Genomic DNA, 13,689 nt, shown 5'->3' with positions numbered 1-13,689 from the left:
GGTCTATTTGTTCATCCATCAATCTCTCCATCTGTTCCTCCGTGTATCATCTGTCCACACATGTATCCAGCCTCAGTTTATTTCTAACCATCATAGAAATACCTGCAAGGTATATGAGGATAGGGGCATTTTGAATTTATATTTAAAATTGGCTAACAGGAGCTATCACCTTAAGAAGTATCAGCCTGGAAAAGTAGATAATTTTTAAAATGAAAAGTATGTGGGATTCATAATAAATGTATTTTTCCTTAGAAAAATAATTGAATGGTCCAGAATTAGAATTGACAGGTCAGAACCTTGAAGATAACTGGAAATTATTATCAGCCAGAAGAAAGCCTGATCAGTTCATCTCTTAATGTAGAGTATTCCCTTGGCTGCAACTGCTGCTATTTTTGGTAGACCCATAAATTAGAGTGTTTTTGTTAGAAATTGTACTATCACAGAGATGTCCAGAAATAGCACAGTGATAGAGACCACATGTACTCTGAAAGTGGAAGCATTTCTTTGGCTGACGGCCTTGAAAGAAGATGATTTAGATCTCATGAATCAGTTCCTGCCAGAGAGACGGTTTTCTAAAATTCTTTCAGCCATGTATTCATTGTTTCAAGAATAACATCGGACCCTTCGTGAAATAAAAAGAACACCAGCAGTGTTTTATATATGTTTTATGTGGATTCAGATCTAAAGATACTTCCTTTTTGGAGATATGCAACACAACTTCTTATTTTGCCTTAGCTCATGTCATTTGTAATGTCAGACAAAACTTTAAGGTCTAATTATGCCTTACTATACATTGTGCTCTCTCACAGATACCTACAGTCACATAATCCATTTTTATTCCAATTCCAAACGTTTGAAGGCACGAGGATTTCAAAGTATGTTTATGTTTAAAAACTTTTCAGTGTTGGTGTAATGTAAACTGTATGGTATCTTATAAGACAGGGTCATCATTTCGCAAAAGCTGCAGACAAAAGGCTCAGAACTGTTCCAAGTTTTGTCGTCAGCAAAACCTGCAGGAGAAAAACCAGACATGTCAGAGGTTGCAGTCATTCTGCATTTTTGACTTCCACCTATCTGTCCATATTTAGTCCATCTACAGCATTGCTTTGACTGAGAAAATAATTGTAGTTGAGGTTTTCAATTTTGTTGTTCAGTTTATTTGCTATAATTACTATTAATGCTTATTACTAGACAAATAGGTCCAGTTCACCTGTAGTTTTACACAAATATACAAATCAAATTAATACCAGTACTGTTTAATCATTTTGATTCAATGACAAACATTGCTTAGCATTAGCTCTGTTAGCGCCCGTGTCTAGGAAAGATAAGTTACTTATCTGAGAATTGCTAGGTTAGTAGATCTGTGTGATGAAAAACGGAGAGAGAGCGCATACGTAGTTGTCTTAATAGCTTTGATAGGCTCTGTCTATCAAAGAGATGAGGTCAAAGATATAATTATTGGAGAAATTGCATCCTCTACGGAAAAGGAACAGAGAGATCATTCATTTATCGGCAGCAGTAACTCAGCCAAAGGCCAACAGGAAAGCAAACCAGCCATTATTGAGGGCTTATCCACCTACTGAACTACACATTTATAGTCATAGCCTTTGTACTGTGTAGTTATTGGACAGCTATGTATACAGTGTTGCTACTGTGCGACATATTTATAGTCATAGCAGGCACTGTGTAGCAACGCCTATTTATATACAATTCATTTTGTGTACTCTATATTACTGCTCCATATGTCACTCAATTACTGCTTAATTGTTTTCAGTAAGATGCAATTTGTGTTTCGTTGTCAAATTTTATTGACATTCCCATGTCAATAAAATTTAATCTGAATCAGTCACAGTACACTGCAGCCAAAACAATGGACCGCCATGGAGAGTTTGTGCATGCTCAAAGCAGGAAAAAGCCTTTATGGATAATGAGGAGAGCCTTATCTCTTAGACTCTACAGAAACCACATTTGTTCTGGATGGATTTTATGCTTCGTTTGGGGTAAAGAAGGCCTTAAGAGGCAGATGCATGTTAGCCATAAGCATGTTATAATGATTGTTTTGTCTGCCGTAATATTTAGTTGGTTTGCATAATGCTAAATACTTTTCACTTTGTGGTAAAACATGTTAATCTTCCTCTACTTTTAAAGGGGTCATAAGGCATGTTAGATAATTCAGTCATCATTTTACCCACGATTGCTGCAGTCTTATCTAAAGTCAAATATTTAACTACGGCAGAGTGGGTGCCCTGCCTGATTAGTAGTTTTGTTTGTTCAGCCCAGATTATTGTTGGATGGTCGTAGCCACAGATAAGCTATCTCACATTATACATTAGGTTCAACAGTAGCTGTCTGCTTCACTTTGAGGAATAATATATTAAGATTATTTAATGATTCAACCAAGAGCTCAGCAAGGAAATTCATCTGCTTCTTTAATGTATAGCTTTCTATTGTACTGATCCCTTTTTTTTAACGGACTCACTGGCAGCATTGAATTTCCTGCTGGTGCTTCTGCCTTCTTCAAGATGTCGTAGTTCATTGCAAAAAAACTTTATTTGAGCATTTTATTAATTTATATTTATTTTTAATTTGTTTTATCTGAAGAATCAACCTTGTTTTGAATTCTAATGGCCAATCAATCAACCAATCAGCCAATGGTTACTGGCATCGCATCTTATAACAAACACTACCAAGTAGGGCTGTGGCTAACATTTAATTTAGTAATCAATTAATCTGATGATTATCATATAAAAATTGGCACATGCTACAGATTTAACTTCTGTATTTTTACAAGCAAACTTGAGTTTTGGCTAAAGCCTTTTTACAGACAAAGGTGTTTTTATCTTAAATGTATGTATATTTTTAGTTTTGGCTTGATCTATTTTGATTTTTCAATAAATGGCCTTTTTTGAGTCTTTATACTCCAGTTGGTGATTAATTGTAACCAGGTTGCGGTGCGCTGCAGACTTCTGCCCAGGTCCCCCTTGAAAATGAGATCTGGATCTCAATGGGGTTTATCTGGTTAAATAAAGGAAAATAAAAAAAATAAATAAATAAAATAATCGATTACTAAATTACGGTAGTTGACAATTATTCCAGTAACCGATTAATCCAAATTAATCATTTCAGCCTACCACCAAGACAAAGTGCTTTTTATTAGTGAAATAATTAAAAACATAGACTGGAATAAAAACATATAAAATCAAACAAGTTAACATGGGTAGAAACATAAAGATGTCACTTTAATACTATGTGCTAAAAGCAGTTTTAATTCATCATTGCAATTTCGAAAGGTAATGAATTCCACAGCTTTGCGCCAGCGACAGCAAAGTAAAGGCTAAAAAAGGTCAACATTTAGTGAGTGACATGGAGAGAGTAATGGGCTTAGATGGAGCAGGGCTGCTCTGTTGCTGTTAGCGATGGCATATAGATTAAACATTTCAAGCTGTGAAGTGCTCAGACTCTGACTGGGCGCCAGTATGAAACTGTTCATTGTAAGATGACAGTAAAGTTCAGCCAGTCACCAGACATGTCTGTCAGTCACATAAGATTATATTTTGTAAAATATTTCCTTGTAGTATGTGTTACTTTGAAGGAGACTTGATTTGAGTTACTGTTGTCTTACCATCTTCATATGGTTCAATGTGAACCACATGCAGGGGTAGATCTGACTGAGTTTTAGGACGTTTATACATATGAGATGTTTAGTTTGTGTAAAATTCTGGTTCTTTTCCCCACTTGATGTCTTTTGTTTCTGAAGATGTCAACATAGCAACCTCAATAAGATGGAGACCAAAACAATTGTACCGAGACCAGAGGAGTTGCTCTCAAAACGAACTCTAGAGTGGTTTGTGTATGGCGTTAGCGCGACTCAGTCCGACGTAGCTGCGACATTGATGTGATGTATGTTGCAAGCTTGAATGAAATGCCTTCATCGGGTCACTAAACACACTAAACTTTCTTGCCTGTTTTGTGGTGACAGGTTTTGGTTCATTTGGAACGTTCTCTTTGGAAAAAGGAACCAAACTGCCAGAAAAAAGTTACAAGTTATCAAAATCATCAACTGATTTGGACCAAAGTAAACAAGCTATTGGTGTAAATAAATAACAAAAAAACCCAAAAGATCAGGGTTCATCTTCAGAGAACCATCTGCCCAGTATCAATTCATCCTCCCTTAATATCATTAGGAATTTTGGAAATTTGAACCTGGAAAAGTAATAAGTTTTTACATGAAAAACATGTAGGGAACCCTGTTTGTAGGAATGTGAAAGCTCTCTAAAATGAGAGGTTGTTTGGTTTATTTGTTGTAGTTAAAATAAAACCACATTAATACATGAAAGACATTAAATTCTACAGCTAGGAAGCAAAATGTTAGAGGAAATTCTCGTTTCCTCTATTTCCTTCCAGAGTGAAGGCATGGCTGTCGGTTGTATTTTTCTCTCCACAGATTTAACTAGACGCTAATCAGGTCTGTCGATCAACAGGGAACCAGGTTTCCTAGATATAACAATAAACTGGATTTCTATCCATGATCAGTCAATCAGAAGGGTTTACCAGGAAAAACAAAAAAGTGCCAGAGGTATTGCCCTTAAAGGGGCTTATCAGCTGGGGCACAGAGAGAACACGTGTCACTTATCTTTGCATTGCACTGAGTGTTTGTAGATATCTAGAACTAGAGACGACTCCATAGATGCCTTCTCTCTTGACTGTTGACATAGTTTTTGGTACAGAGCTGTGTTTTGACTGGCAGCGGCATTGAAACCAGTTTATGATCCATCTTTTGTGCATCAGTAGTAGCAGTCTTTTCTAAACTTCCATTCCTAACCCTGTGCATTTCTGTAGCTACTTTAACCAAATATTTGTTGTATTTTTTTTAATAACACCTGGTCTGCCTGAAATTACTGTTTGGGTGTCAAAGCGAACTGGCGCAGAGTATAAGCAAAGGGACGTCCGGGCACTGGGCCAGAACAGATGGCAATGAGTTTCATTTACAACAAAACACAGTGGCAGACAGGAGTGGAGATACTTGTGTCTAGTAACAAAGGGATTTCTGGCATCTGATCTGACCCCTCCGTCGGCAGCAGACTTTTTTAATTACATGCGAATTTGGGTCGTCAGAGATGACATGAAAACTCACAGTGATGATGACCTGGGAATGCTGAAATATCAGCGCTTCTTTCATAAATCCTGCCAAAGAAAGCCACGGCTGACTAATGATCTGGTAGCCAAACATCAATGATTCACCTGCTTTATTAATTGTTTGACTATTTAAGCCTCAAATATATGTGCAGTGCATAGTTATAAATTTGTAAAATATAGCATTATTTTTGTTTGAGTGGCTATGACTGAAACACTGACACATTTATAACCGAATAGACTTTTTGTTTTATTGTTCTCACAAAGAATACTGCTAAACATTATGATAAAAATCCATATCACCCATCTTGGGGGAAGACCATTAAGTTTCGCCTATAGACTCATGTTGTAAGTAAACTACAAGTAATCAGACCAGGCCAGTGCTAGAAACAGAGGCCAGGCAGCGAGCAGGAGTTGTCTTTGATGTGCTTGTAGCATCTAATCAATCATTTATCTGAACTTTCTGTCTGGTTTCAGTGACGACACATGAGATTGAAGCTTTTTTTATGCACTGGTGGACTCATGAATAATAATTCACCACCATGTCAGTAATGATTTTAATTCAGGAGCACATTAATTTTTGTATATATCCAAAAGTATTCTTTATTACAAGTCAGGAATTGAGATCATTGTTTTGTTTTTCTGCAGTTTGTTTTTCAAGACAGTAAAAAAATATTGACGTTAAAAAAAACTTCTATTCTTTTAATAAGCAGCAGATGGCTATGCACATTAGACTCTGTGTTTCTTATCTTAATGTGTTGTTGCAAACCAACAATATAAATTCTTAAATTGTTTTCTACCTCATTTTAAACAAAAATCCCAATGTTTAGTATCCAACAAAAAGGACTGCTTTGAATAATCTGTGGTCTCGGTTCTTAGTGCAGACTCATGCTACTGATTTCTTTCCTGTAGTGACGGTGCAACTTTTTCTAAGTGCTTGTCTGCTTGTTGTTTCCCTCAGGCTGTGCAGCCTCACACTCAAGAAGCTGGTCGTCCTCAAAGAACTGGATAAGGAGCTGAACTCGCTTTCGATAGCCGTCAAAATCCAGGTTGGTAACTTAACCTCCTATGTGTGATGAGAAAAGGCTCATTGTCAAGACCCTTGAAAGTGGGGTGTCTCGGCCTGAACTCGGTGCTTCACATCGTGTCCGCTTCCTGCTCTATATTGTTGGCCTGGTTGATAAGACATTTACGTAATCCTGCTGCAGGATAAAACCCTCTTTAGCTGCGCCGAAAGCCCCAGTGCCTTACATCCACTCAGGTGGCAGTCCGGCTTACCGCTCTAAGCAGGAGCATTAGCACCTTTAAGACGGATTGTGCATCTTGCATTGATTGCTTGTGCATACATGTGCTTGCAACGTTTAACTTGAAAACTTTGTCGTCTCTGCTTTGAATTATTATGTGATAATTTCACACAAAATCAAGCACAATGGATCCAACATTAAATCTCACTCTTTTCAGACACTCTGGTTTTTAGACGGGGATTTTTTTTTAATGTCATTTATTATGGAAATAAAGACTGCTATCTCAAGCTTACAGACGCAGCATAGAATTCTGTTTGGAGAGAAAAAATATGGTATAAAGTGTGACATGAATCGCTCCTGACAGACAGAAGCCCCATGTCAACTGTGCAGCAGCTCAGGCTGTCATGAAGACAGTGGGAAACACACACTACCTATAGTACAGTCACATGGGAAATAAGCCCAGCAGTTTATATTGAACTCTTTGTTTAATGTTATTCACCATTCCGTCCATTTCTAAATTCACACGTGCGTTCATACATCCCCTGAAGTATCAGTCAATATATCTATCTGCCCAGGCATACCTCCATCCATCCACACATGCGTCTCTTTACATGTCTGAATGCATTTATTCATACATCCATTCATCTGGTGATGGATTCATTCATTCATTTGGGATCAATTTGTGCAGAGTTGATGTCTTAGTTTTCATACCAAAATTATAACAATATTTTCAAATCCTTCACCTGCTCAGATATAAACTGAAGATAATCTTCAGTTTATCTCTTCTTGTCAATAAGACTATGGTGGTTTAAAATATTCTACTTGTGACTAGGCCTGCCACAATAAACAATAAATCTCATTATAAATGAAAAGAAACTCAATAAGTGTCATTTGCTTGATTTATCATTTTTCTCTTTTTTTTTAACCGAAAACTGAGTGATAAAAGTCTTCAGTCTGGTGCTTTGGTCTCATCTAGCCCTTTAAAAAAAAAAAAAAAAAAGAAAGAAAATTTTGTTTACAGAGACTTCATAATTCATTTCATTTGTTCTTTTGTTTCCTTGTCTTCCAGCTCCAGTGTTTAAATGTTCATTAGAATTTAAAGGCTATTGATTCTTGAGAATGTGTTCTTGCATTATTGTGCCATTATTACCATTATATCACTTGAAAATGGCCTCAAAACTACAGTATTATAGTATATTTATTGTCTAACAAAATGTGTTATTGTGACAGGCCTACTTGTGACACAGACTCACTTGTAACCCAGAATGGTCTGATGCTCTATCAGATCATATGCCAGACTAATCTGCAGTTGCACAGTGTTGGATTGCTGCCTGTAGTCAGTAGTCTGACTGCACAGCTTAAAGCAACACAGGTAGCAGCAAGCATAGCTGCAGTTAAAGAAACAGTCAGTTTTTTCAGCTGTTTTAGTCATCAGCTGTTCTGATATAATGACTATGAAAGGTAAGGAGGATTAGGTGGGAGCTAACAGGAGCTTGTCTTTTGCTCTGCCCTTTAAATTAGATCACTTAATCTGTATTTATGTTTTTTTTGTGTGTGTGATTGAAAATGTTTGCTCTTACAGATTTCTTCTGTTCATATTAGATTTATTTTAGATCCAGATAAAAATCCTATTTAGATCCTGTGCTAAGACTAGAAAATGTATCTTTACAGATGTTCTCCGTACATTCTGATTCAGTTTCAGCTGTTTTCTTATGAAGAATAAGTGGAGCACCCTGTGGCTCAGTTGACAGGGCAGGTGCACAATATTAGGAAACTTTAGACCTCAACACAGCTGTCCTGGGTTCCACTCCTGGTCCCAGGCCATTTCTTTGCTCCCTTTTCTGTCGCCTTAATGTGAAATAAATGCCACAAACTCTTAAAAAACAAAAGATCAGACAAAAATGTTACAATCTTAGATGTTCAAACTAAGTAGAGACTTACTTCAAAAGTCTTGCAGCTGTACTTGTAACAAAAAGTGATTCCATAATGTGCCGACACAGCAGGGCCGAGAATACAAATGGTTGGCACACTTCTCAGAGTTTCATTTGTAAAAGAAAAAAAAAAAAAAGAAAGAAAAATTGGAATCCAATGTAAGAGTTCTTCTCTCCAGCACTGCCGATGCATGCTCAGTGTGAGTTATTGCTGCAGAATTATAAAAACGATGCAACCGGGTGGTTTGCCTTGGTGGAAAACGTTTTACCATTTGGCGTAGTCAAATGAATTTTATTGTATTGTTTTATAACTTTGTGAAACTGAAACGTATGCAATTGAATTGAACATAAAAAACTGAATTTAACTTTGACTTCACAATTACACCTCACATTTTGTTGGTACTGCGATGGACTGGCGACCTGTCCAGGGTGTCCCCGCCTCTCCCCTGAAATGTCTCGCTTGAGATAGGCGCCAGCTCCAGATCCCACTATGGAAAAGGGTGTAAGAAAATGGATGGATGGATGGATTTTGTTGGCATATCCCATAAAATACCAATGAAATTCATTGAAGTTTGCAGTTGTGATATAGGAATAGTTTTGCAATCCACTGCCTCTGTAACAAACAACCAAATTAACAGAATTTCATAAACAGTCATTTGCATTAGTTTGGTTTAAAGGTCAACTAGCTTTTTTTCCCTTGTATTTAATTAATGAACTTTGACCTCTTCATTATGAAAACTAAATAGTAACTCTGCAAAGCTGCATAATTCTATTTAAAGAGAAACCACGGCATCCTCCTGCTGCCGCTGTCCGGAAGGTAAAGGCAGCCAACCAAGTGTGGCCGTATCCATGAGCTACGCTGTCTCCGGAGCGTGAAATCTCCCCATTTCTGCTGAGCTGCCCCGAGGACAGCTGAGTAAAGCTCTGCCCGCCGCAGCTCTGGAATTGGAGCATTAAATGCATTTTCCAGCAGGTTTGGTGAGGAGGGAAAAACAGACGACGAAGAGCTGAAGGAACAAGTTGGGAATATTCCTGGAATCGCACGGCTTTTTTTTTACAGTGAATAACAAAACTTCCTGTTTTACATCATTGCTTGTCTGTTGAACACAGTTGATGGTTGTCTCTTATCAGTGTGGGACTCATCAAGTTAAGTGACATGCAAGCTCAGACTCGGCCCTTGTAATGGGTTTCCATATAGACAGTCTCCAGGCCTCCGCAGTTGTAACGAGGATGTATTCATGTTTTTTCTGGGCATAGTTGTTGTATCAGATTTGATTCTTATCACTTCAAGTATGTTAAACATGTTAAAAGCAGCCCGATGCATTTGTATTCAGCAAATTGTACAATGAATTCTGACACAAATGGTGCACAGTTCTCATTTCAGTGCAAGTTGCTGTCAGAAAAGCTTTGGTGTGCAGCTTGCTGAGATATGATCCAATTATATTTGTGTGCGTCTTCATCGGTGTGTGTTGGGTGGAAGCAGAAGCCTCCAAACTCCTGTAAAACCTCTGTAATATAATTCCCCGCCGAGCACTTTGAGTGACCTGAACACACTTCCTGTCATTGCTGCAAACAAGAGATTCAGTTCAGAGTTTTTAATGTGTTCAAAAAGATAACCATAGGAGGAAATGTGACATTGAACTCATTTTTTCCATGAGCTGGTAGTTGCTTGGAGGCTTTGCTAACTAAGCCCGGCACCCCTCCATCCTCATGTGGCCCCTGAGAGATTGCTGTCGGAGCTGTAGCTGACAGTAAAAGGGGGCCTGAGGACATTGAGTGCAAGCTTTCCTTGCCAAGGTTGTGCCGTTTCAGTGTGCCTAGGTTTTTTCGCCTTGATTCATTGTGCTAGTCAATGGGCATGCGAAAGGTCTGCATACAAGGCCTCTTTGTGGAGCTGATGTTGACGAGGTCAGACTCAGATTTATCCTAGTTTTTCTTGTTATACCAACACAAGAACCACAGCTGCTGTCAAAGGCCTTTTACTCTCTTTTTGTGGTACTCCGAAGCACATTGAGTGAAAGCTCACAATAAGTTGTGAGCTTTCAGAAGCTAAGGCTGCATGTTGGAAGCTAAAGCTGTTGTCCAAGGAAACAAAACAGCAGCTGAAGCTAAAATTGATGTAAAGGTTTTTTGTTGTGTAAAGGGCTCACAATGCCTCCATCTTCACAAAAATGTATTTAAAAAGTTGCTTCTGGCCAATCTTCGCTCTTTTAGCAATAAAACAACGTTTTAATACTGTACCTTAGCATTTTCATACTGCAATAGAAAACTATCCATCCATCAATTATCTCACATATGTATTCCGACTGGGGTCGGAAGGGGTCGCAGGTCAACACAGAGACAAACAGGACAAACAACCATGCACGCACAAACCCACACTTAAGGAGAATTTCGAGGGACCAGTTAACCTGAGACAGTCATATTTTTGGGCTTTCAGAGTACCTGGAGAGAACCCACTCATGAACAGGGAGAACGTGCAAACTCCACGCAGAAAGACCTCAGGCAGGCAGTAGAAAATGAGTGTTACTGAAAATATTGCTGACCTGAATCAATCGGATTCATCTAACATTTACTGTGGTTCAAGTAGTTCTTTGATACATTGTACCACTGGTATTCAGAGGTTAGTAACTACAGCCACCTGCAAACACCTTTAATATATAAATACTTCAGACCCCCTTTAAAAAGAGAGACAAAATAACGTTAGCATAGCACAAAAGCAAACTGGTTACACTGTCTGAAATAATATCATTGAGTGAGTTGATCAACAGTACCAGCTATGATTTAGAAACTCTGGTAACTCTGTGCCTAATTCCTCACCTCCTTCAGCATTACATCATTATTTAGGAATTTATTCTTGAGGAAGTCTTAAGTTAATTGGAATGTGTACTAGATACGTGAGCTAAGCTTGGAAGATTTGTGAACTTTTTATTTATTGCCGTTGCCAAAACTGTTGCACAACAAAAGTCCGCTTACAGCAAGCTCGGCCTAAACTTGTTACTATAACCTGATGAGTTGTTGGTAGCTTCATGCTTTCCTGTCTGTAGGATTACAACCAGCAGAACAAGAAAATTGATTGTGAAGTTAATCTGAAATCTGTAATTCAAAAGTAACTCCATGGATTAAATCCATGGCATGCAAGAGAAGCATGTTCAAGCCTGACAGAGATCATCTGGGGACATGCTGAGTGCTGTTTGGCTTCCGCTCGGATGAGACTGCCACGACCGGTTGTATTTAAATCCTCAGGCGGCCATCTCCCAGAATTAGCTCAGGTGATGAGTTTGTCTTAAGCAGAATGGCAAGCATTAGATAAGGAAGCTTAATGTGGTTTCAAGTAGCAGCTTGAATCAGTGGTTGTGCTTCTCCAACAGAAAATATTGGCTGCAATAGTTAACATTACAGCATCATACCAGGGTAAAGATTTGGCTGATGTGTATTTAGAGCTCTGAGAACAAAATATTTCTCTTATTCTGCAAAAATAAAAAATAAAAAACAACAAAAAAACACACACACAAAAAAACTGCTCTCTGGGGAGAAGTGATGGAGTTTAGGACTGTTTGTTCAAGGGTATAGGTTGGCGCGACTCTGCATGGAGGTGTGAATGTGGAGCAGGCCTGTTCTAAAGAGAAAAAAAAAGAAGAAAAACATAAGACTTCCAGACTTGCTCACTGTTGTCTGAGAGAATAAGCTTTTTTTTTCTTTTTTTTTTAAGCTTTTTTTTATTTGTATTAATTAATTCGTTTTAGGCTTACTTACTGTTGAGCAATAACTGTTGTCAAATTTCACATTGATGTATTTGAGTCCGATTTATTTTTGACCTATTTTCCCCAGATTCCACATCATTTGCTCTACCGGTAGAAATGCATTGACGAAAAAGTCGGCCCTCTGTCAGAGCCTAAAGTTTATCTTTAGTAATTATTCATCAAATTTTAACATTTACTTTCCTTTTGCTTCTCACAGGGCTCAAAGCGTCTGCTGAGATCAAACGAGTACGTCCTCCCTCCCAGCGGACTGATGGAGACCGACCTGGAGCTCACCTTCTCACTACAGGCAAGCCGTCTCACATTCCCCTGCAAACTCTCACACAGATGTCACTGCATCTTAAATGTCTGCTGAAACATTTCCTTTCTTTGTAGTTATTTTTGTTTAATGGCAATAGTGATTTAAGTATCGCGCATAGTATAGTAGTTAGTAATTTAGGTAAATTACGACACGTGTGCGCATGCTAATGGTAACTTTTGAGGCATAAAACAGTGGTTTCCAAACTTTCCAGATTCTGACCTTCTAAAGAAAATGCAGGCCATAAATAAACTCAACTCTTGAGTATACAGGCATTTCTACAAAATTAAATAGTGGTACAAGGATAACAGAATTGGTATCAACAGCTGGTATAGCACGTTGCTTTTATTTATTTTACAACATTTCTAAAATACATGTGCTTTCTCATCATCATAATTGGGGTCCCAACCTCAGCTTCTGGTACCGCTTGAATAAACGACCTGCTTTTGAGTTGTTCCGGGCCGCCTACCCAGGATTGGAGGCCCTTTTTCAATAGTCGTTTTATGTTGAAAAAGTTTAGGAAATTCAAAGAGGAAAAGTTCAAGCGATAAATTCAGCCAACGTATAAAACCAGCAACTACCAGGTGATTATTCTGAGAACGTTGTGGACCTAAAGGGTGAGAAAGTTATTCGAAGAATTTAGTTATGGATTTCAAAAAGGTACATTTCTACATAATAAAAATCTACATTCTGACTACTGATACATGTGGTCCAACAGTGAGGGATTAAATTCTGAATCAGTACAGATACCTCGATAGACTCCAGTGGAAGAATCTTTAATGATTCCTTTCCAGGATGTCCTCTAGTGTGAGCAAATATTGCAGTAAAGACTAAAGAAATCCTTGTGCAAACAGACTTTTTTTCTTCTTTATATCACCTGAATAATGGAATTATGTATATTTGGACTTGCCTTAAAAATTAGTTGAACATTAGTGCAATATTATCCTTCGGGTTATAGAAATGGTCTAAACATAGCATCAGAAAACATTTTTTTAATTTTACAGATTAATTAATTAGACTGATTTACAATTGAATATTTGGATATGTGTTTTAATCTTCAAAAAGTATATAAAAATGTAACCATGAACGGGTTCACCCTTCTTTTTATTTTTTCTTTGTAGGACTATATAAACTGATGAAATGTATTACAGTGAGTGACGTGTTTTCCTCCGATTCATTACAGTACCCACACTTTCTAAAGAGGGACGCCAACAGACTGCAAATCATGCTGCAGAGACGGAAGCGTTACAAAAATCGAACCATCCTGGGCTACAAAACGTTGGCTGTGGGAGTCATCAATATGGCTGAGGTAACGTCCCCTCATC

General features: G+C 38.0%; 1 protein-coding gene across 2 annotated transcripts in view; it reads left to right on the top strand.

Annotated features, from left to right (window-relative positions):
• LOC103137645 (phosphofurin acidic cluster sorting protein 2) overlaps positions 1-13,689 on the top strand; it is a 50,844-nt gene that overhangs the window by 16,247 nt on the left and 20,908 nt on the right. For both annotated transcript variants that reach the window (XM_007551477.2, XM_007551476.2), the window contains exons 2-4: positions 6,095-6,182; positions 12,266-12,355; positions 13,548-13,673. In XM_007551477.2, coding sequence (XP_007551539.1) covers positions 6,095-6,182; positions 12,266-12,355; positions 13,548-13,673 — 304 coding nt within the window. The remainder of the gene's footprint in view (positions 1-6,094; positions 6,183-12,265; positions 12,356-13,547; positions 13,674-13,689) is intronic.

Source organism: Poecilia formosa, unplaced genomic scaffold, assembly GCF_000485575.1.
Source record: "Poecilia formosa unplaced genomic scaffold, Poecilia_formosa-5.1.2 Scaffold42, whole genome shotgun sequence".
In the NCBI taxonomy this organism is placed as follows: Eukaryota; Metazoa; Chordata; class Actinopteri; order Cyprinodontiformes; family Poeciliidae; genus Poecilia; species Poecilia formosa.
Note: the sequence above shows the minus strand (reverse complement) of the source record. Positions and strands in the feature narration are given on the sequence as shown.